At 42.5% G+C, this 21,126-nt stretch overlaps 1 protein-coding gene across 1 annotated transcript; it reads right to left on the bottom strand.

Annotated features, from left to right (window-relative positions):
• Positions 1–8,509: 8,509 nt before the first annotated feature.
• Positions 8,510–9,190, bottom strand: LOC148802352 (uncharacterized). The gene has a single exon (XM_088897879.1). It carries the CDS (start codon positions 9,188–9,190, stop codon positions 8,510–8,512), a length of 681 nt encoding a protein of 226 aa, XP_088754005.1.
• Between the last annotated feature and the right edge of the window lie 11,936 nt (positions 9,191–21,126).

Genomic DNA, 21,126 nt, shown 5'->3' with positions numbered 1-21,126 from the left:
GTGTGCTACTACCTCTCGCGTGTTTTACTTAGTTGACGTGGCATTAGTGACGTCACCGCTTGATGAGCGATGCCTTGTTAGCCCCACATAATGTCTTGCCATGTTCCTTGACAGGCCAAGGGTTTATTGCAGTTCTAAGCATGTGCAGGTCTCGCCGCGGGTCTAGCCTAATTTTTCCTTGCCTCAGGCCGTGAGTTGGTTCATTAAGGGCGTGCGATGGACCATAGGTTTATCACAGTTCTGCAGTGCATGCTATGGGTTCATTGCAAATTTGTGGTGCATCGTAGGTTCATCGTAGTAGGAAAGTTGGCTATAGGCTGCTCGTATGCAGCCACATGGTATCAATTCAGTATTTAATTTTCTCTGAGGGACTGCATGAACGCTATATACCTACATTAGTGCCCCTGCTTATTGGTAAGTGGGAGCTTGTTGATAAGCACTTGCTTTCGTATTTGTTTTTAGATCTTGGGGTGAGTTGGTTTACATGCGTTGGGTCTGGGAATTTGCCATATTTTTGTGATTTGTGTAGGTGAGGTGTGTCTTGTGTCTATGATGGGGTTTCTTGCATCCCATGGTTTAGCCCCCCTATCTTTTGGTGATTTACTTCCTATCGATGGTGAATGCTATGCTTTATTCATGTGTTTCAGCCCCCCTGACCATTGACGGGAAGAAAATCGGCAAAAGCACTAGAAAATGCTAATTCCAATTGACTTCTTTCTACTAATGGGAAGAATTATGTTCGGCTTTGTAAATTTTAACTCCTGTGGTTGTTTGTGGAGGGGTATTTGTTGGACTGCCAAGCCCTCCTAACTATTATCAGTGAGGAAGGGGCTGGTGGAGGGTTCTATTGATAATGTCTTAACAGGGATGAAGCCCCCCATGTGACGGTGCGACAGACTGTTCGATCGATGATGGGTGGTTGAATTACTAGCGTGTGATAGCTATAAATATAACCCTAGCAAGTACACTAGTTATCAAGTAGTATAAAAATATCGTTCCCACAAGGATTTAACAAAATAAGTATTAGAACTACAGCCTTCCCTAATTATTTGGACAATCGAATTTCAGATTTGAGAATAAGAACTAATGAAAAAGCAGAAAAAGGAAAACAAGAGCAGAAGTAACAGTGCTGAAGTATGTAACGATTGGTTGAATTCGTTAGGGCTTTCAGTTCACATAACCATTCCAATGAATATTAATAGATGAGATTATCCAAGATAATTTATCATTCCCATAAGCTGAAGTCTTTCCAATTTTATTTAATATTCTCTCTCGAGATATACTAAAACTACTTCTATCAGGTTACCCCTCGATCTCTCGACTAGAGTTCTCAAGATAGAAGCGCATTAAGTCCAAGGAAAAACTATTATATTCAGATGAATCATGTGTTATATACCATTCAATTCACACCATGAATTATGTGGTCAGCTATGTGAATTCCTCTCTTGATTCATTCACATACGCCTGATCAATCAAGAGATGGTCACTCCTAATAGCATTAAGCAAGATAATTCATAGATTATATGGAAATCACAATCTTGAATAAATCAGAATAAAAATATAATCATTGATATGATTAGGCTTTCCACAATCCTAACTACAGATAAATTAGTTCATACTAATAGAAATAAAACAAACAAGAGGAAAGAAAGAACTCATGGTTTCTCCCTTGGAGTTGAGATCTCCTCTTCTCCTTGCCGTCACCTCCTTCTTGCAGACTTCTTGCTTGATAGCTAGATTGCTCCTCTGCTTCTTGATGATCTTCTTGATTCACTTCAGAGGGACTTCTGTAATTCACTCAATTATTGATTGACCCTAAAGCTAGTCTGCCCCCCCTTTATATAGCTTTAGGAGGAGGGGCTGTTTCCTACTCCTTCTTGGAGTTCTTCCTCAAAAATAGAAAGTCCTAGTCTAATCCTACTCTTATCTCCTTATCTAGTGAACTCAATCTCTTTATCTTTCTAGGATTACATCACAAATTTAAATCTGGTAGGACTCTTCTCAGTTTCTTGTTCTTGCATTCGTATTAGGCTTCCTCTACGAATTGGGCTGCTGCAAGGCTTTTCTGCCAGTTGGGCTTTAGCTGCGAATTGGGCCTTCCTATGAATTTGCCCCAACTTCCGGCCCGGATTTGACTTCGATTCAGGCTGAATCTGCGAAAGACCAAAACATGAAAGTTGTAGCTTTCTCTCTTAACTTTCCAGTGAGTCTTGAATCAGCCCAATATGACCTCGGATACGAGAGTTAGGCCCAGATTACTAATTGGTGCCGAAACTATGAAAAATCATCTAAATTGCCTTGCTTTTCTCCTGATGCCTTCTTTCATTCCCTGAACCGAAATACAAGAGTAATGAGTCAATTTAAATGTAAATTAAGTGTAGAAAGACTGAATTTTCATAGATAAGAATATGATAGATTTTCTTCGCATCAGCGTGTTATGTTGTCAATGGGCTGTTCCCACATGGCAGTTATGGTTAGTGATTTCTTCTCTGACTAAACTATAATTTAATGTGGCCTAATCCCTCATGTGGCATCATTTTGTTACCCGATATTTTTAAAATGACGGCAACTGACGTTGTGCTATGTTTGAATGAGTGTGCCATTTTGTCTCACCTATTGAAGGGTGTTTATGTAAATTACATGGGTTACTTTCTTGCTAAACATTATTTTGGATCTTGTACTGGCATCTATTCATTTTCTCCAATGCCGTTTGGCATTTCGCACGCATGGGGAAGCTCATTTGAGGGAGAGGTATGACCCCGTTTGTTTCTACTTTGCCTTCTTGTTTTTGGCTGCTTCCTGCACTGGTTCGGTTCATGTATTCGATTAGTGGCTGTTTCTCCTTTCTCGTTCCATTTTTTGTTCATGCCTCCGCATTGACATTGGGCAGAGAAGAAGACTGAGAAGAAGATGGGGAAGGAGGTAGAGAAGAGGACTGAATGTCCCTTCCCTGACATTGTTAGAGAGGTGGATATGGCAAAAATGCTATCTGAGAGGGAGTCGGCCACTGCTACCGATGGTGGGAGGGGGTTTTGGCTTCTGGTGCCTGTGTCCCACGGTGAGGGAGGGGCTTTCGTTGTCATTTTTGCAACAAGTTGATGTGCTTGTACGACCACCGTGAGGTATCTGTATCGTATAAGTGTCAAGAGCTTGGGTTAGATGCTTCGAAGTCTCCTAACAATTATACGGCATGGACGTAGTACATTTTGGGGAGCCCTATGTATTGCCGTATGTTATAGGATGAAGGGCTCCTTGGGTTCATGGACTATTACACAAATCTTTCTGGGAGAGAGGGTGTTAAGTATGTCATGCACCTTTTGGACCATTGGTGTTGCTACACTCACACTTTTGCTGGTTCATTCGACGAGTTCACAATTACTAGCAAGGACGTAGCCGCGTTACTGGCATTGCCCATTGGAGGAGCCCTATCCGCACAACATTTACAGGACGTTGAGTCCATTCTAGCAGACCTGAGGGAACTCTGTGATCAGCTTCTCAGAGAGATTGCTGCATACAAAGTGCAAGTGGACCGATCTACTGCTGAAGGGAAAATGCTACTGGAGAAGTGGCTTGAGTACTGGTTCGAGTCCCATGGTAGGAGGGACATAATGGTTTGGGGTGTGGACAGCCAGTGTCATCTGGCTGCTTATGTACTATACGTGGCCTCTCACTTTCCTTTCCCTAGCCCCTCGGATTACGGTCTATGCTCTACTTTGGTTCCTATCACTAACCTTGCTGCTAGCGGTCACCAGCTGCCCCTGGCTTCTATGTTCTTGGGCTATTTTTATGAGTAGATGGATGACACTGTGCAACAGATAATGGACCTCTCTTGCAAGAGGCGTATCAGCTACATATGTGTGTCATTCTTGTGGATGTTCCTGTGTGAGCACTTAGACCTTAGCGTCACACCCCATCATCAATCTCCCCTCCATGTGGAGGTCACCACTATGGAGGGGTATGGTTTTGAAGAAAAGATTTTCGAGGTTTGTAGGGGGAAGCACTGGCTCTAGGCCACCAGGGAGAGATAGTTCAGAATGAGTGAGATTGATGTTAGGCTTTCCTCTCTTGACATCTTTATCTGGAGGCCATATGTACAACAGGTTTAGCATGCGATGCATCTCTACGTGGCTGTGCTGGTCCCGAAGGGAGGTGATCAGCAATGTGTTGTCGAGGCGGGGAGTCCTACTGCGGGTATGGCATGATTGGTTACTTGGCCCGGTGTTTTTGCGTACCTAGATCGCACAGGAGAGGCTCAGTTCAGTGCTTATTGGTCAGATTGAGTCCTCCATCAATTTGGATATGATGGTCTAGGCATATAGTTTCTCAGGCCAGCTGGGGAGGATGTCTTCTGGACTCGGCATCATGAGCTGGCATTCCTAGGACATGCCCACTTCCCTATTGGAGGTTATGTGAGGGCGTAGTGGTGTACTTCTTTGCGGCTCTCCTATCTGCGCATGCTTTTTGGGGGTATTCAGGAGTTGTTGTGGAAAAGCCCCCGAATTCGTCATGTCTCCGCCCCTCGTGAGGGTCATGCTGCCAACCAAGGGGGCAATGTAGTTGTTCCTCCTCCAGATTCCCCAGGGAGGAAGAAGAAGAAACGTGAGGGGAAATGACCAGTTGTGGATGATGGAGAGGGTAGTCGTCCTCCTCCTGCGAAGAAGCCAATGTCTGCGAGGTGCCCCATTTTCACCCTGCATTTGTCCTGGGTTCCGTTACCTCGGTGCCGACTTCATTGCATTCTTGGAAGGGTTGTCACAATTCTATAGTGTTGCCTCCTGTGGAGAAGACTGTGTCGGCCACGGAGCCGGTGGATTTGGCGATTGGTGCAAGCTCGGGGTTGCCGGGTGATGTGAGCGGGCTTGGGGTTGCCAGGGCCTTCCCGAGATTGTTAGGGAATGAGAGTGCGCCTAGGGTTGCTAGGGACTTCCCGGGGTTGCCGTGGAATGAGAGCCTTCCTGGGGTTGCTAGGGCCTTCCCGGGGTTGCTAGGGATTGAGAGTGCACCTGGGGTTGGCAGGGCCTTCCTAGGGTTTCCAAGGAATGAGAGCACGCTTGGGGTTGCTAGGGCCTTCTCGGGAAGTGAGAGCGTGCCTAGGGTTGCTAGGGAATGAGAGCACACCTGGGGTTGCTAGGCTCTTCTTGGGGTTACCAGGGAACGAGAGTGCAATCCTATGGTTTCCAGGAGGTAAAAGCATATATGGAAGACATATTCAAAAGTTAGTACAAAGATTGTATTGTTCAAAGCATGAATTTGTCACATCATTAAGATAATATGGATACATCAAAACTTTATCGCAAGCAAAATTGTAGAAGAAACCTTATTGTGAAATGGGAACTGTTGATATGTGTACTAGGAATTAATTACAATTATTCATAGGTAAAGTACAATTGCATAAGAAAGCAAAGACATTGAAGCACTATACATTTACTCTTGAAGTAAGTACATGCAGTATAAGTACAGCATTACTCAAAGTTAGGCTTCAACCAATAGCCATTAATTGTTTCATCATGTTCCTCTGTATCTATATTCTTTAATACATAATAGCCTGATGTATGAGCCTCTTTTATCACATATGGCCCTTCCCATGTTGGGGCGAATTTTCCCGTAGACTTGCCCTTTGTAACATTTATTGCCATTTTGAGTACCTTATCTCCTTTGAAGATTCTGGGTCTCAATATTGAAGTTTGTGGCTAGGGCATCTTTATATTTGGTCTATCTTTGCATGGCCCTGTCTCCGACTTGATCTATGGCTTCAAGCTTATCTGCGGGTAAGTGGTCCATGTCTTTAGGTTTAACCTTCTGTCCCATCGCAAAGGCTACTTGGGCGGATACGACCTGTATTTCTACTGGTAGTATCACTTCCTAGCCGTAGACCAGTGAGTAGGGCATCGCCTGTTTTCTCTTCCTAATAGTGGTGCGATAGGCCTAGAGGGTTTTTGATAGCTTTTTTGCCCAGTTCTTTTTATTATCAGTCACTGTTTTACTCAATATCCTTAGTAAGGTCTTGTTTATGGCTTTTGCTTGTCCATTGCCTTGTGGGTAATATGTTGTTGATGTCCCTAGTCTTGCACTGTATTGCCCTAGAAGGTTATAGACTTCTTGATTTTTGATGGATAGGTTGTTGTCTGTCAGGATTCTCATTGGGACTCTGAATTTGTGGACTATGTTCTGCCTTAGGAAGTTGGCTATGTTGTCTGTGCAGATTCTTCGCAAGGGTATAGCCTCTGCCCATTTGGTGAAATAATCTATGGCCACTATGATAAAGCAATATTGATAGGAATATAAAGTAACATATTTTTATCCTTAATTATTCATTATTTTACATTAAATTATCACTTAATTGGACTCATTACTCTTGTATTTCGGTTCAAGGCAAGCAAGAAGGCAAATGGAGGAAAACAAAGCTAATCGGATGATTTTGCACAGTTTCGGCACCATTCAGTAATCGGGGCATAAATCTCAACTCCGGACTCCGATTGGGATGATTAAAGATGCACTGGAAAGATAAGGGATAACTCCACAAATCTCATGTTTTGGGTTTTAACAGTTTCGATCTGAATCGAGGTCAAAATCGGGCCCGAAGTCGGAGAAGATTCATAGTAAAGTCCAGTTCACAGCTGAAGCCCAAATTCGCAGGAAAGCCTTGTAGCGACCCAAGTTATTAAAGAGCCCAACTCGAATTCAAGAATAAAGAATCCCATCAGATTCAAATTTCAAATGTAATCTTAGAAGGATAAGATGATTGAGATTAGATCACTAGATAAGAGATAGGATAGGATTAGTTCAAAACCAATTAGGACTTTCTAATTTTGAGGATAATCTCCTAAAGAGAGTTGGAAAACAGCCCTCCCCCTAAAGCTATATAAAGGGGGGGGGAGGGGCAGACTAGCTTCAGCAATCAATCAATTCAGAAGATCAGTCCATCCATCTGGGAAGCAGAGCAAGAGGGAGTGGACAACCATGAGCGGCTAAGCTTTTCTTTTCTGATTCAAGGGGGATTATCGATTCAATTGTGTCATCGTGAGGTTCTGTGTTTAATTAAATTCTTGCTTTTAATTCAAGTATTCGTTGATTATTGTACATGTTCTTATGGATGTTAATGTTAATTAGTCTGACAAATTAATTAATGTTGATCTTCCTACTGCTATCCATGGTTCGATGATCCGTAATTGTCACGAATAGTGGTACAAGTAGCAATTAGGTTATTATCCTACATGGGTCAATTGTTCGTGACAACCTTTGACCAATGTATGGGTATGTTTTAACCTAAGGGGAATCAATGGAATAAGATTCGATAATTGCAGCTATCTCAATTATTGTTATTTTGGTTTAACTATTTTCACAAAGGTTATTGCTACCATTAATTGATATGGAACACTATCGTACCCAGTCGGTTAATGACAAGTGTTGATCGAATGCTGGGTTTGGTCAACTAATTCAGGAAAACATGAGGTTTATTATGGCTATCCTAATAAATCCTAAGATTAAATACTTGAATTGCAAGATTGCTGAAGTTTACCTATGACCGATGACCAATTGACTCAATCCGAACCCTTGGATCAGAATTTGGTAAGACTGAATTTTCCTTGTTAATTGTTATTTGCTATTTTGCATTAATTGTTATTTTAAAAATTTAATCATTTGAATTTCCCACTCTTTAAAATTGCGCATTCGGCTGAGAAATTACTAGCTCCTTGTTGGATTCGACCTGGTACCACTATTACTACAAAATTATTGTAAGGTGGGACTAGAATTAATTTTGAGGGCTTCGACAACCCGTCAAATATCCTTTGGAAAGGGGATGTATCTTGCCTATGAGGTCTACCCCCTAAGTATGAAAAGGCCAGGGTGTGATGATTGGGTGGAGGTTGTTAGTAGGTTTGTGGATTCTTTTGGCATGGATTTGGCACTTGTGACATTTGTGCACATGCCTCTGAGTATCCTCCATCATAGTTGCCCAGTAGAACCCTAGGCGCAAGATATGATTATATAGTGCTAGCTGTCCCTAGTAGGCGGCTGGTTCGAAGCTATGGGCTGCCTCTAGTATTTCTTCAATCTCATCACCAGCTAGGCATCGCAAAGGTTTCCCCATATATGACTTCCTGTATAGCATCCCATCTTGGAGATAGAACAACTTAGCTTTAGATAATAGCCTTCTTCTCAATGTAGTATCAATGGGCGGCGTATGATCTCACAGACAAATTATATGCATTCCCCTCCAGTCCTCCTCACAAACCACAAGGCATTCTCTTTCGTCTATGCGTGGGATGAACTTATCGCATTCCCGCTATACTTTGGCGGATTCTGACTTCATCGTAGGCCAGTAATACCCTAACCTTTGTAGTTTTCGGAATAGGGTGCTTGTGATGTCTCCACAATGGGTCTTATGCACTTCATTCAGGGCTGCTTCAACCTCATCCTTTCCTAGGCATCTCGTTCTCACCCCATCCGATTGTCTATGTTATAGTACCCCATTCACTAGTTGAAACTTTGCGATCAACTTGCCGTCCTATGTCCCTATGGTCTGGCTCTTTAACTTTTGGATTATGTCGTATCTCAACTCATCTGTCACTATTTCAGCATCTCCTTCTACCCAATCTTTTAATTTGACGATTGATTGCTCATCTACCAACTGGATGGTGATCTTTATGGGCTCTTTGTTGGACTGTATTTTGGATCCTAGAGTGGCCAGTGCATTGGCGAACCTATTCTTGGCTTTACTTTGATGCTTGAAATCTACTTCCAGGTTGCGTACTAGCTTCTGGATCAGGGTTCTATATGGCAGGATAGTTAATTCCTTTACTGTTGTACTTCCATTGAGCTGGCCAATCACCAATTTGGAGTCGCCGATCACCTTGATTTTCTTTGCGCCAGACTCTATTGCTTTGATCAGACCTAGGACTAGAGCCTCATACTCCGCTATGTTATGTGAACAAGGGAACTGGAGCTTGAAAGAATAAGCGGACTTGTGTCCGTCGGGCGAGGTTAGGGTAACCCCGGCGTCGGTCGAGGTGCTGGTGCTACTGTCTTCGAAAGTCAAGACCCACTCACTACTTTCAGCTACAGCGATCATGGGTACATCTCTCGGTATTTCTTCTGATATGGGAAAATTGCTGCTTGAAGGGAAGGTGGCTAGTAGGTCTGTTGCAGCTTGGCACTTAATAGCCCTGGGCTGAGTGTATTCTATCATGTATTCACTAAGCTACATCTCCCACTTGACGAGTCTATCGGAAAGTGAAGGTCTGTCCATGAAGAACTTTATTGGGTCATTCCATACGATGAGTCTAACTTTTTGACCTAGGATGTAGTGCCTAAATTTTTATGTAGTAAAGGCCAATGCCAAACACTACTATTCCATGTGAGAATAGTTTTTCTCAGCTGGTTTGAGGGTCGTACTAGCATAGTATATTGAAGATTCCACGCTTGGGCAGTCACATGGTTTGAATGTCTGTTGGTGCTCCTTGGTCTACTTGAACTCTATAGACTCTTTACTAGCTTCATTAATGGTAGTGCTGCATGTGCAAGGCCTGGAATGAATCTCCTCAGGTATGATATTTTTCCTAAGAAGGTTTTTAGTTGAGATTCATTGGCCGGGGGTGGGAGGTCTAGGACAGCCTTCACTTTGCTCTCATCTGGGTGTATCCTTGCTTGGTCTACTCTATAACCCAAGAACTTGCCTAATTGTACTCCAAATGCACATTTCGTAGAAGACACTAGTCATCGCTCTTTGGTAAATGGCTCCGACATTCTTTAGGCTAAAGGGCATCATCTTGTAATAAAAATTCCCTATCGGTGTCCTAAAGGCTGTATGGAGTGCATCAGTAGGGTCCATGAAGATCTGATTGTACCTGTTGTAAGCATCAAGGAAGGAGAAGAGCTCATGTTCTGTGGTTGAGTCTATCAAGACTTCCATATTGGGTGGAGGAAACTCATCTTTTGGACAGGCCTTGTTTAAGTCTCTAAAGTCAACACAACACCTGTGTTAAGGTGAGGTTGGGCGAAATTTCAAAAATTTCTCTCTCCCATTTGGGAATCATATTCTCTATTTCAGAAAACTGCATTTTCAAGGATCAATCTTGAACCAAACCGGACTAGATCTAAAACCAAAAGGGAGGAGAGGGATATACCTGATACGAAGTAGTAGTAACTCCCAATGAAGGTGTTCATGTCCATGGAGAAAACCAAAACTTGCTTCTACTAAAGATGACAGTGTGTAGTAAAGCAGGACCAGCAAGATGACTCTTTAGCAAGAACTGAATTCTTCAGCAAGATGGAGTAGAGGGCTGGTCAGCACGACTTTAGATTGCTTCTTCTACCAAGAAGCAATATCAAGAACAATTCTTGATCACTCCCACAAGTGGAGATCGAACTGGGTAGGGGCGGCAAGAATAGGGAAGAACTTTGTAGATTGTTGTCTTGTATCTAGTGTATTTTTCATGTCCCCCCTGCTCTCTTATTTATAGCCTTAAAGAGACAACCTCCTAATCGGATTAGGAGTTTCCAGATCCAAATCCTTATTTGGATCTAGACTCTTTAAGTGATAAGGATAATCCCTTATCTTATCTACAGTTCAAGATCAACTTAATCCTAATCAAATTAGGAATTTCCTGATCCAAATCTTTATTTGGACCTGGACTCTTTAAGTGGATAAGACTTATCCTCTTATCCTTATCTACTGATCCAAACCCAGATCCGCTCCAATTTAATTAATCTAATTAACCAAGTTTGAAATTGGGCTTTAGGCCCATTAAGTTTATGTGCTTACTTAACCTCTTGGGTAAAACTTATCCTCTTATCCTTATCTGCTGATCCAAACTCAGATCCGCCCCTATTTATTAATCTAATTAACCCAGTTTGAAATTGGGCTTTAGGCCCAGTAAGTTTATGTGCTCATTTAACCTCTTAACATGTTACCTAGTTGGCTCTCTTTGTATGTCATGGGACCCAAACATTGATCTACACATCAGCCACATGGTTTCAGCCCAACCTTTGTTACAAGGTCTGGCCGAATTCACTATACAAGATAGTGAACCCCAGAGTCCATCACAATGGACTCTTAACGGGCCCAACATTTACACTAAATGGTCCTTGGGTCCAACCACCTTATGAAAACCCAAGGACTGTGGGCAGATGCAAGATTAGCCCATCAGGTATTACCCTCAATGGTCTTACACTTGACCTCTCTAAAAGGATGAGAGATCCATCATATGAATGGCCGAACCCTATAGGACGGTAGGGAAAAATTTTAAAAATTTCTCTCTCTCCCATCTAGGAATCGCATTCCCTGTTTTAGAAAATCTACATTTTCAAGGATCAATCTTGAACCAAGAACCGAACCAGATCTAAAACCAAAAGGTAGGAGAGGGAGATACCAGATACGAAGAAACAATATCCTCCAATGAAGGTGTTCACGCCCAAAGAAATCTCCAAAGACTGCTCCCACTGAAGATGACACAGTGTAGGGTGGAGCAGAATCAACAGCGTTCTTCCCAAGAATCAAATCCTTTAGCAAGAATTCGATGGAGGCTGTGAGCATGACTTCAGATCAGCCTTTCTCCAAAGACTGATATCAAGAACGCTTCTTGATCACTCCTACAAGAATGGAGATCGAACTGGCAATTGGCAGCAACTGGAGGAGAACACAAAGAGAAGATGGCACAGTCACACTGTTGCTGTCTTCTATCTATGCGATCTGAGATCTGATCTCTAGGGTTGAGTTTGTAGAATGGTTCGCCCTCCTCCTCCTTTTATAACCTTAAAGAGAGCTCCTAATCTCATTAGGAGTTTCCTAATCCAAATCTGTATTCGGATCAGGAGTTCTCTTTAAGAGATAAGGATAAGTCTCTATCTTATCTACATATTAGATTAGCCCTCCTAATCTTATTAGGAGTTTCCAAATCCAAATCTGTATTTGGATCTGGACTCTCTGAGTGGATAGGGATAACTCTCTATCCTATCTACTGATCCAATCTCAGATCCGCCCCTCTCTTTAACTAATCAAATTAGACCTGCTTGAATTGGGCTTTAGGCCCATTAAGTCCATGTGCTCACTTACCTTCCAAACTGCTACCCAGTTGGGTTTCCTTGTATGGCGTGGGACCTAAACATTGATCTACACATCAGCCACATGGGTTCAGCCTAGCCTTTGTTACAAGGCCTGTCTGAATTCACTGTTATGGGCAGTGAACCCCTGAGCCCATCACCATGGGCTCTTAACGGGCCCAACACTTACACTAAGTGGTCCCTGGGCCGAGCCACCTTATAAAAACCCAGGGACTGTGGGTAGATGCAAGATTAGCCCATCAAGCATTACCCTCAATGGTCTTACACTTAACCTCTCAGCCCATAATGATCAAACACTGCCCGACAAGAGAGGACCTCTCCTTCGGCTGCAAGGAGCAATGCTGCACTCTCTACTCTCATGGATCCCGGGAATTAAAACCTTTTGCAAACATTTTGAAACCATAATATATATATCTTTATATAAATATATTTTGCAAAAACAAATTTCAACGGTCAAACTCGGTTGCCAGCAGCTTTGGTTTCCATTAGAGAGAGTGCATCCCCGATCATTACCTTTGTCCGACAAAGGGGCTGATCTTGTCACTATGATCACCCACTCAGATGAATTCTCAAACTGTCCCAACATACCTACGTTTTGACCCCTCTAAGGTTCTCACTGATTGGCATATAAAAGACAGCCCAATCCGACACCTAGTGCAATATCATAATCGAGTCTAGGGGTCAGGTGTAACATTCCAGTTTTGCCCACTAATCACCAAGGTCCAGGGCAATACTAGAATTCTGGTCTGGTTTAGGGTTTTAAGTAAACCTACACTACATGTACCTCGGGTCTCACCCTAGCTGCTAGACAGTTGTATGCCCTTAGCTCCAATCAGAATGATGTACTTTATGAATTTATTGTAAATGAATAAAGTACATATTTGATTTATGTTCCTGTGGTGAGCTTCTGTGTAATACCCTTAAACTGGACACTTATGAGACTCGTGTTAGTTTAGAATGTTCACAGACATTGGATAAGTCTGGGGAGATTTATCCTGCCAAGGCTAACACTGGTATGCTACCAGTTGTTGGGGTGGCCAGTCTCAGCCACCAAGGTGAGACCCAAGGAACATCTAGTGTAGGATTAACTGAATCTTTGAACAAGACCAGATTTCCAGTATTGCCCTAGAAAAATATGGTTCTAGTGTAGGATTAAAAGAATTTGTTTTTGTTCAGATCTGGTTCAGTTCTTGGTTCAAGATTGATCATTGAAAAATATGATTTTTCTAAAATAGGGAATACGATTCCCAGTAGAATGGAGAGAAATTTTTGAAATTTGCCCATTCTATTCCACAAGATTTGTGCATCCATATGATGGATATCTCATCCCTTCAGTGGTATCAGAGCCAGGTTCAAGTCTTGAACCGAATTGGATCAAATCTGAACCTGCGCAATTGGGCAGAAGGCGTTCTACCCGATTTGCGTAGTTACAAGGTTTTGTTGGAAATTTTGTTTCTAGTTGATGGGCGATTAATTTGAAATTAAATTTTATGAATCTGATTATTATTTAGAATTTTTCTTTATGATTTTCTTAATTTATGGGTTGTTCGTACACAAGGAGATCAAAATCTTGATTGGCGCAGGGAACCTGCGATTTTGCAGTTTCTTGATTATTTTTTTACATTTGGTTTGTAAAATATTTTTTTATTTTTATTTTTTAGCATGAATGTATAGGCATTCGATCTGATGTAATATTAATAGAAATTAGGTTTTCTATTTATTTTATTTTGGATCGAAGATAGCGGAGCAAGGAAGGAGATTTCGCAGATGGGAAAATCGCTATCTGCGATTTTAAATTGTTAAAACTGCTAAAAGCCCACTTCGCAGATAAAGCTATATGGACCGAATTGATCAACCCTATTTTCGGCCCATATACCTAGATAATATTAATGGTTAATATTATGGGCTTTAAAATGGGCTTTACAGTTATTAATTGATTGGATCAATTCTTCCCTGCATGTGATGTATGGATGTGTGATGTGCTACGTTCATGGGCCACAAGTACTTGGCCCATGCTGATTCGATAGTGGCTCTTGCACACACCATGGCTGAGTGCACATCATTGCCATGGTGTCCCTACTGGACATTGGATGACCTCCCTCAGTGGTGGGCCCCACACCTCCTGAAGAGGAAACGTGCGGAACCCTAGCCGATTTGAGCCCACTAAAATCTGACTTTGTGAAAGTCAGTGGGAGCTACTTTGGTTTGACCTAAATCAAACTAGGGCGTAATTTTCCGTTCCCTCCAACAAATATGAGTGCATGTGATAGGGAGATTCATACGATGAACTCTCTAAAGGCCTTCCATCATTAGCATGAGGATGGGTCCTTCAATAATGAGAAAACGCACCAGAAAATGGGCTATCCATTTGCTACTGGGCTTGTCTGAGTGTTTCTTAAGATGATAGGGGCGTCATAGACCAATGTGGGAGGGGCTTCACCAGAAAATGGGAACTCTCTCACGGTACCTTGGCGTTCACGAATGTGATGGGTGAGCACTCACTGGACAGAAATGTTTACCTGAAAACAGCTCTGAACCTTGTCTGACAGAGGCCAAAGGGAAAACTCATATGATGAGTGGATATGATCCTTCACAGAAAGGTGGTGGGGTTTCGCAGCTGAAACAGTTGGCTCCATGCACCCTATGTGGTTTCCCATATTTCTAGAGACAAGTCGCAATCTCCATCACTGAGATGAGAGGGAAATCTCAGAAATGAACAAATGGAAATGGAACATAGATTAAAAGCCATATCTATGTAATGAACATGAATCAAATTAGGTTGTGGACTAATGTTTATTGTTTTATAAGAAAATGGCAAACGGACAATTTGCAAAGCTTCTTGATGACAACAAGCTTAAGGGCCCGAACTATGCCGATTGGTACCGTAACCTCATGCTAGTCTTAACATCTGAATTGGGCAGATAAAAACTCCCTAGTCCGCTGCTATGTCATTGCCTTCCTAGACAATGTACGAGGAGCAGAATCGTTTTACTCGGTAGAAGGTCTTGAAACAGTTCATGACCGCTCAGATGTCCAAGGGGCAATAGGTTCACGACCATTGTCTTCGGATGATGGGTTATATCAACGAGGTTGAAGCCCTTGGATCAGGGCTAGATCTTGGAACGCAAGTGGATGCCATCCTTAACTCTTTGCCTCCTTCCTTCAATATGTTCATAATGAATTACAATATGAACAAGCTGAATGTCAGCGTCCGGGAACTCAGCAACATGTTGTAGAGGGCCAAGGATTTAATTAAGAAGGATGAGCCTGTGGCTATGCTTGCTGAAGCTAGCAAATCGGGCAAGAAAAAGAGGAAGGCAAAGAAGCCTTAGAAGAAAGCTGCCAAACCTAAGAAGCAGAAGAAAGACAGGGCATCGGATGCGTGTCACTTCTGCAAACAGACTGGCCACTAGAAGAGGAATTGTCCTCAGTACCTGGAATCCAAGAAAGGTAATTTTGAATCTTGTGTCATAGAAACCAATTTATTGGTGGCTTCTGCATCCTGGTGTATTGACTACGGGCCTTCAACTCATGCGTGTAACTCACTGCAGGGGTTCAAGGTAAGCAGAAGGCTGAATGAAGGTGAAATGATGCTCTTCTTGGGGACTTCTGCAAGTGTTGCAGCTACGGCGATAGGAATCATAGAGTTACTTTTTAGAGAAGGATCCATTGTACTTAAAGATTTTCTTTTTGCTCAGGCAGTGAGTGTGGTAAGCAGATTTCAGGCCAACCCAGGGCACGAGCACTGGACTGCTGTGAAAAACATACTTAAGTACCTTCGAAGGACAAAAGAGTTTTGTCTGGTATTCGATGGTAGCTCACTATAGATCCAGGGGTATATTGATGCCGATTTCTAGTCGAATCCAGATGATAGAAAGTCTACATCTGGGTATGTTTTCATGATAGGATTGTGTGTTGTTTCCTGAAAGTCAGTAAACAGGGGTCCAAAGTAGCAAAAATAACAGTCCACAACCCAAGCCGATCACATTGCCGTAAGTGACGTTGCCTTATGAATGAAGGTGTTCATTCTGGAATTTGGAATTCCGCACACCATCCATTCCACTGTTGTGTGACAACATTTGATCTATGGGAGATTGATGATTAAGAGGTAGCATCAGCGGAGAATGTGGCAGACCCATGGACTAAGCCACTAACATAGAAAGTGTTTGAGAAACTCGTGGAAAGTATGGGACTCCGGCTTGTACCAGATTGGACCTAAGTGCAAGTGGGAGCTGTTAGACAGTTGTATGCCCTAAGCTCCAATCAGAATGATGTACTTTATGAATTTATTGTAAATGAATAAAGTACATATTTTATTCATGCTCCTGTGGTGTGTTTCTGTGTAATACCCTTAAACTGGACACTTATGAGACTCGTGTTAGTTTAGAATGTTCACAGCCGTTGGATAAGTCTGGGGAGATTTATCCTACCAAGGCTGACACTGGTGTGCTACCAATTGTTGGGGTGGCCTGTCTCAGCCGCTAGGGTGAGACCTAAGGCACATGCAGTGTAGGATTAATTAAATCTTTGAACCGGACCAGATTTCCAATATTGCCCTAGACCTTGGAGATTGATGGGCATAACTGGAAAGTAACACCTGACCCCTAGACTCGATTATGATACTGCACTAGGTGTCGGATTGGGCTGTCTTTGATAGGCCAATCAGTGAGATCCTTAGCTAGGGTCAAAACCTGGGTATGTTGGGACAGTCCGAGAATTCATCTGAGTGGGTGATCATAGTGACAGGATCAGCCCCTTTGTCGGACAAAGGAAATGATTGGGATGCACTCTCTCTGATGGAAACCAAGACTGTCGGCAGCCGATTTCAATTGTTGAGATTTGTTTTGCAAAATATATTTTATATAAGATATAAAAGTATATATATTATGGTTTCAAACGTTTGCAAAAGGTTTTAATTCCCAGGATCCATGTGAGTAGAGAGTGCAACACTGTTCCTTGCAGCCAATGGAGAGGTCCTCTCTTGTCGGGCAGTGTTTGATCATTATGGGCTGAGAGGTTAAGTGTAAGACCATTGAGGGTAATACCTGATGGGCTAATCTTGCATTTGCCCACAGTCCTTGGGTGTTACAAGGTGGCTTGGCCCAGGGATGGGTTTCAGGGGGTGCACTATCCATAACTGTGTATTCGGCCAGGCCTGTAACAAAGGCTGGGCTGAACCCATGTGTATGATGTGTAGATCAATGTTTGGGTCCCATGCCATACAAGGAAGCCCAACTGGGCAGCAGTTTGGAAGGCTAAGTGAGCACATAACCTTTTTGGGCCTAAAGCCCATTTCAGTCTGGGCTGATTTGATCAGTTAAATAAGGGGCGAATTCTGAGATTAGATTAGCAGATAGGATTGGGTCTTAACCCTATCCACTCAGAGAGTCTAGATTTGAATGTGATTCAGATCTGGAAACCTCCTATTATGATTAGGAGGAGGTTGATCTAATCTGCAGATAAGATAAGGGTTTACCCTTTTCACTTAAAGGGAATTCTGATCTAAATATTATTTGGATCAACAACTCCTAATTGGATTAGGAGCTGATCCCTTTAATCTTATAAAAAGAGGAGGCGGCAGCCTTTAGAAGATAATTCATATTCACATCCTCTTCAGAGCTGAAATCATAGAAGAAAGAATTCAGCGCCTCTGCGTAAATTCTTTCTTGCCGCCTCCTTCCTGCCGCCGCCATATATGCCAGTTCGATCTCCTATTCTCAGTGGGAGTGATCAAGAATGGATCTTGATATCAGTCCTTTGTGAAAGGGCTGATTGGAAGTAGTGCTCACATGTCGTCCAGCTGATTCTTGCGAAGGATCTGGTTCTTTTGAAGAATGCTGCTGATTCTGCTCCATCTTCAGCGGGAGCAGTCTTTGGTTCCTTCCTTGGGCGTTGACACCTCCATTAGAAGATATTGTTTCTCCGTATCGGGTATATCCCTCTCCTATTGTTTTTGTTAAGATATGGTTTAGTTCTTGATTCAAGATTGATCCTTGAAAAATATGATTTTTCTAAAATAGGGAATACGATTCCTAGTAGGATGGGGAGAAATTTTTGAAATTCGCCCATTCTATTCCACAAGATTCGGGTGTCCATACGATGGATATCTCATCCCTTCACTAGCAACTGAGACAGGCTACCCCAACCAACTTGGCAGTATATCAGTGTCAGCCTTAGCAGGATAAATCTCCCCAGACTTGTCCAACGACTGTGAACATTCTAAACTAACACAAGTCTCATAAGTGTCCAGTTTAAGGGTATTACACAGAAACACACCATAATAACATGAATCAAATATGTACTTTATTCATTTACATTAAATGTCTCAAGGTACATCATTCTGATTGGAGCTATGGGCATACACTATCTAACAGCTCCCACTTGCACTTAGGTCCAATCGGGTACAAGCCGGAGTCCTAGACTTTCCACGTGTTTCTCAAACACTTTTTGTGTTAGTGGCTTAGTTAATGGGTCTGCTACATTCTCCGCTGATGCTACCTTTTAACCTCAATCTCCCGTAGATCCAGTGTTGTCACACAACAGTGGAATGGGTGATGCTCGGAATTTCAAATTCCAGAATGAACACCTCCATTCATAAGGCAACCTTACTTACAACAATGTGTTCAGCTTGGGTTGTGGACTGTTATTCTTACTACTCAGGACCCATTTTTGCTGACTTTCAGCAAACAGAACACGATCCTATCGTGAAGATATAACTAAATGTAGACATTTTACCATCTGGATCTGACTGGAAGTCGACATCAGTATACCCTTGGATCTATAGTGAGCCACCATCGAATAGCAGACAAAACTCTTTTGTCATCCGAAGGTACTTAAGTATATTTTTCAGAGCAGTCCAGCGCTCCTGCCCTAGGTTGGCCTGAAATCTGCTTACCACACTCACTGCCTGAGCAATGTCAGGATGAGTGTACAACCTAGCATACATGATGCTCCCTATGGCTGAGGCATAGGGAACGTCCTTCATGCCCTCAATCTCCTCAGAAGTCTTGGGAGACATCTTCTTAGAGAGAGTGACTTCGTGCCTGAAAGGAACATTTCCCTTCTTGGAGTTCTCCATGCTGTATGTCTTGACAATTTTGTCAATGTTAGTAGATTGGAATAATCCTATTATCCGCTTCTATCTCTATAGAGTCGAAGGCCCAGTATATAGGAGGCTTCTCCAAAATCTTTCATGGAGAATTATTGTGAAAGCCATACTTTCACCGTAGTCAACATTCCTACATCATTCCTAATGAGCAGAATGTCGTCTACATACAGAACCAAGAACGTAACCTTTTCTCCACTGGATTTTCTATAAACACAGGGTTCATCCGGATTCTGCTCAAAGTCAAACTTCTTGACAGTAGAGTCAAACCGGATGTTCCAACTCCTAGAAGCTTGCTTAAGTCCATATATGGATCTATTTAATTTACATACCATGTGTTCCTGACCTGCAGCTATGAAACCTTGTGGTTGCTGCATATAGATATCTTCAAAGATCTCCATTCAGGAACACAGTTTTGACATCCATCTGCCAAATCTCGTAGTCATGGTATGCTGCTATAGCTAGCGGGATCCTAATGGATTTAAGCATGACCACCGGTGAAAAGGTTTCCTCATAATCGATGCCCTCTTTCTGAGTATACCCTTTCGCCACTAGATGAGCCTTGTAGGTCTCCACCTTACCATCAGGGCCCTTCTTCCTCTTATAGATCCATTTGCATCCAATTGCTTTTACCCCAGGGGGCGGATCTACTAGAGTCCAGAGTCCATTGGTCTCCATTGAGTCTATCTCCACCTTACCAGCTAGCGGGATCCTCCTCACAAGAAATAGCTTCTACCAGGTAACCCGGGTAGATCTTCTAGGTTGGTCACTACCTGGAACTTGTGGGACATCTCCCACTGACTCTGAGCTCTCCTCTTCAAGAACAACTTCCTAACGATGATTGTTTAGGATGTAATCATCCTCCAAGAAATGGGCATTTCGGCTACAGAACACCTTCTGTTCACTTGGATCATAGAATAGGTAACCCACAGAGCCCTTGGGGTGGCCTACGAATAGGCAACGACTGGTCCTGTATTCCAATTTGTCCACACTCGTTCTTTTAACGTGCACTGGACAACCCCAAATCTTCAAGTGTCTGACACTTGGTTTCTTTCCGGTCCAAAGTTCATGTGGAGTATTCGGAACCGATTTGGTTGGAACCCAATTCAGCACGTATATTGGTGGGTGTCGAATCCAACCAAAGATAAATATTCTTGCTCTGATTTAATAATCTATAGATAGTGATGAACAAGGTCATCTCCACAGGGATTGGGTGGAGTTATTTCCATGTAACAAAGTAAGGGGGTTTGTAAAGTTAAGGAAAATAAGAAAATAACATAAAATAACAGAAAACAAAGATTAAATCGATGGAAGATGACTTCCGGTTGAAGGGACAAGTTCAGCTATTTTGAATTTAGCTTCCGATAATCTATACACACTCGCCACCCATTTTGAATTCGGGTAGGCATTAACTCACCGTCTTGATTTTCAACCACGGTTATACTTGTTTTCTTCGGGACTACTTGTACTGGACTTACCCAATTACTGTCTGAAATTGGATAGATTATTCCAGCATATAGTAGTTTTAAGACTTCTTTCTTCACTTCCTCCATTAGCGGTGGGTTTTATTGGCGTTGGGCTCCGATTGCAGGTTTGGAGTCTTCTTCCAAGAGTATTTTGTGCATACAGGTAGATGGGCTTATTCCCTTGATATCAGCTATAGTCCATCCAATCGCTTCCTTGCATTCCTTAAGTGCTTGAATCAGTTTCCTCTCTTCCAATGCATCGAGTTTGGAGGAAATTATCACGGGTAGTGTCTCCCCCTTGCTTAAGAACATGTATTTTAGGTGCTTTGGTAATGATTTCAGCTCCAGTTGGGGTGCCTGCACAATAGATGGAAGGAGTCTTGTGTGAGCTAGGGGCAAACTAATGAAAGAAGAATTATGAGAAAATTCAAAAGAGTTTAGTTCAGAAGTCAAATTTCGCAGTTCCGATTTCAGCATAAACTTCTGCTCTAC

This window comes from Nelumbo nucifera, chromosome 2 (genome assembly GCF_055504915.1).
Source record: "Nelumbo nucifera cultivar China Antique chromosome 2, China Antique-T2T, whole genome shotgun sequence".
Lineage (NCBI taxonomy): Eukaryota > Viridiplantae > Streptophyta > Magnoliopsida > Proteales > Nelumbonaceae > Nelumbo > Nelumbo nucifera.
Note: the sequence above shows the minus strand (reverse complement) of the source record. Positions and strands in the feature narration are given on the sequence as shown.

Coding starts and splice junctions, on each gene's coding strand:
- LOC148802352 (XM_088897879.1), bottom strand. CDS start 9,190: ATGATAGAATACACTCAGCCCAGGGCTATTAAGTGCCAAGCTGCAACA.